A 902-nucleotide genomic window follows, 5' to 3' on the forward strand; every position below is an offset into this window, starting at 1 on the left:
GGGTGGGGGATGCTAGTTAGACGGTTTGGTGGTGGCGAAAGAGTCCCCTAAAGCTCAAGGCGGGGGGGAGAAGAGGATGCGTAGAAGACAGGGTGGTCGAAGGCACGAGCGCATGCGAGTGTCAGGGGGAAGCAGGGGAGCCACTCAAGGCCGGCGAGGGCGCAGACAGGGGGGGTGCGCAGCGCCTGGTTTGCAGGCCCTTGCAGCCGACGGCGGGCGCGGCGATGCGCAGGGCCCAGGCCACGCGACGGCCCAAGCGCTGCGAGCAGGCTCCATGATCATGCCGGCCAGCCCGGACGCCTCGCCGCACCAGGGGGCCAGGAGGGCCTGGCTCTGGGGCGCGCTCACGATGGGCCCGTCGGGGCCCGGCGTTGTGGCTCACCTTCTTGCGCACCATCAGCAGGTACTTGACCAGGTCGTCGTAGTGGGACCCTGAGGACTTGCACACGTCAATGACCTGGGGGCGCGTGTATAAGTGTGCGTGTGTGTGCGCGCGCGCGCGCCCAGGGATTACGTACATGTTCGCGCGTGTGTGGGTGTCTAGCCAATTGTGCGTGTATGTGCATGTATATGTGTGCGCGCGCGCATGCGCACGCACGCCCGCAAGTGCATGTGTGTGTGTGTGTGTGTGTGTGTGTGTGTGTTTGCATGAGAGCCAGCTGATGTGGTGGCCTTGGACCATGCAGGGACAAGGGAGAGTGTTCACTGCGGAGTGTGCGGCTGCCAGGACGCGAGGGCTCTGGCGCCCTGAGCGCGTCGAGGCGCGACGATCCCGCGGGGTTCTGTGTCGGGCGTGACTGGACCGTGCGCGGTGCAAATGACCGCGACATCACCGCAATCGGCCCAGCTCCTTCGACACCCCTGATTGCACCCCCTGTAGAGCGTTGCGACACCCCCAGCCC

The 902-nt window shown here is 66.1% G+C and overlaps 1 protein-coding gene across 1 annotated transcript in view; it reads right to left on the reverse strand.

The window, feature by feature from the left end:
• The window catches only part of MNEG_15650 (clathrin, heavy polypeptide), a gene marked incomplete at both ends in the record, with an annotated part of 2,623 nt that extends 2,103 nt beyond the window's left edge, over positions 1-520 (reverse strand). Inside the window, one exon of the mRNA XM_014035879.1 lies at positions 383-520. Coding sequence (XP_013891333.1) covers positions 383-520 — 138 coding nt within the window. The remainder of the gene's footprint in view (positions 1-382) is intronic.
• Between the last annotated feature and the right edge of the window lie 382 nt (positions 521-902).

The sequence above is a fragment of the Monoraphidium neglectum genome, assembly GCF_000611645.1.
Source record: "Monoraphidium neglectum strain SAG 48.87 unplaced genomic scaffold scaffold05525, whole genome shotgun sequence".
NCBI classification, from domain to species: domain Eukaryota; kingdom Viridiplantae; phylum Chlorophyta; class Chlorophyceae; order Sphaeropleales; family Selenastraceae; genus Monoraphidium; species Monoraphidium neglectum.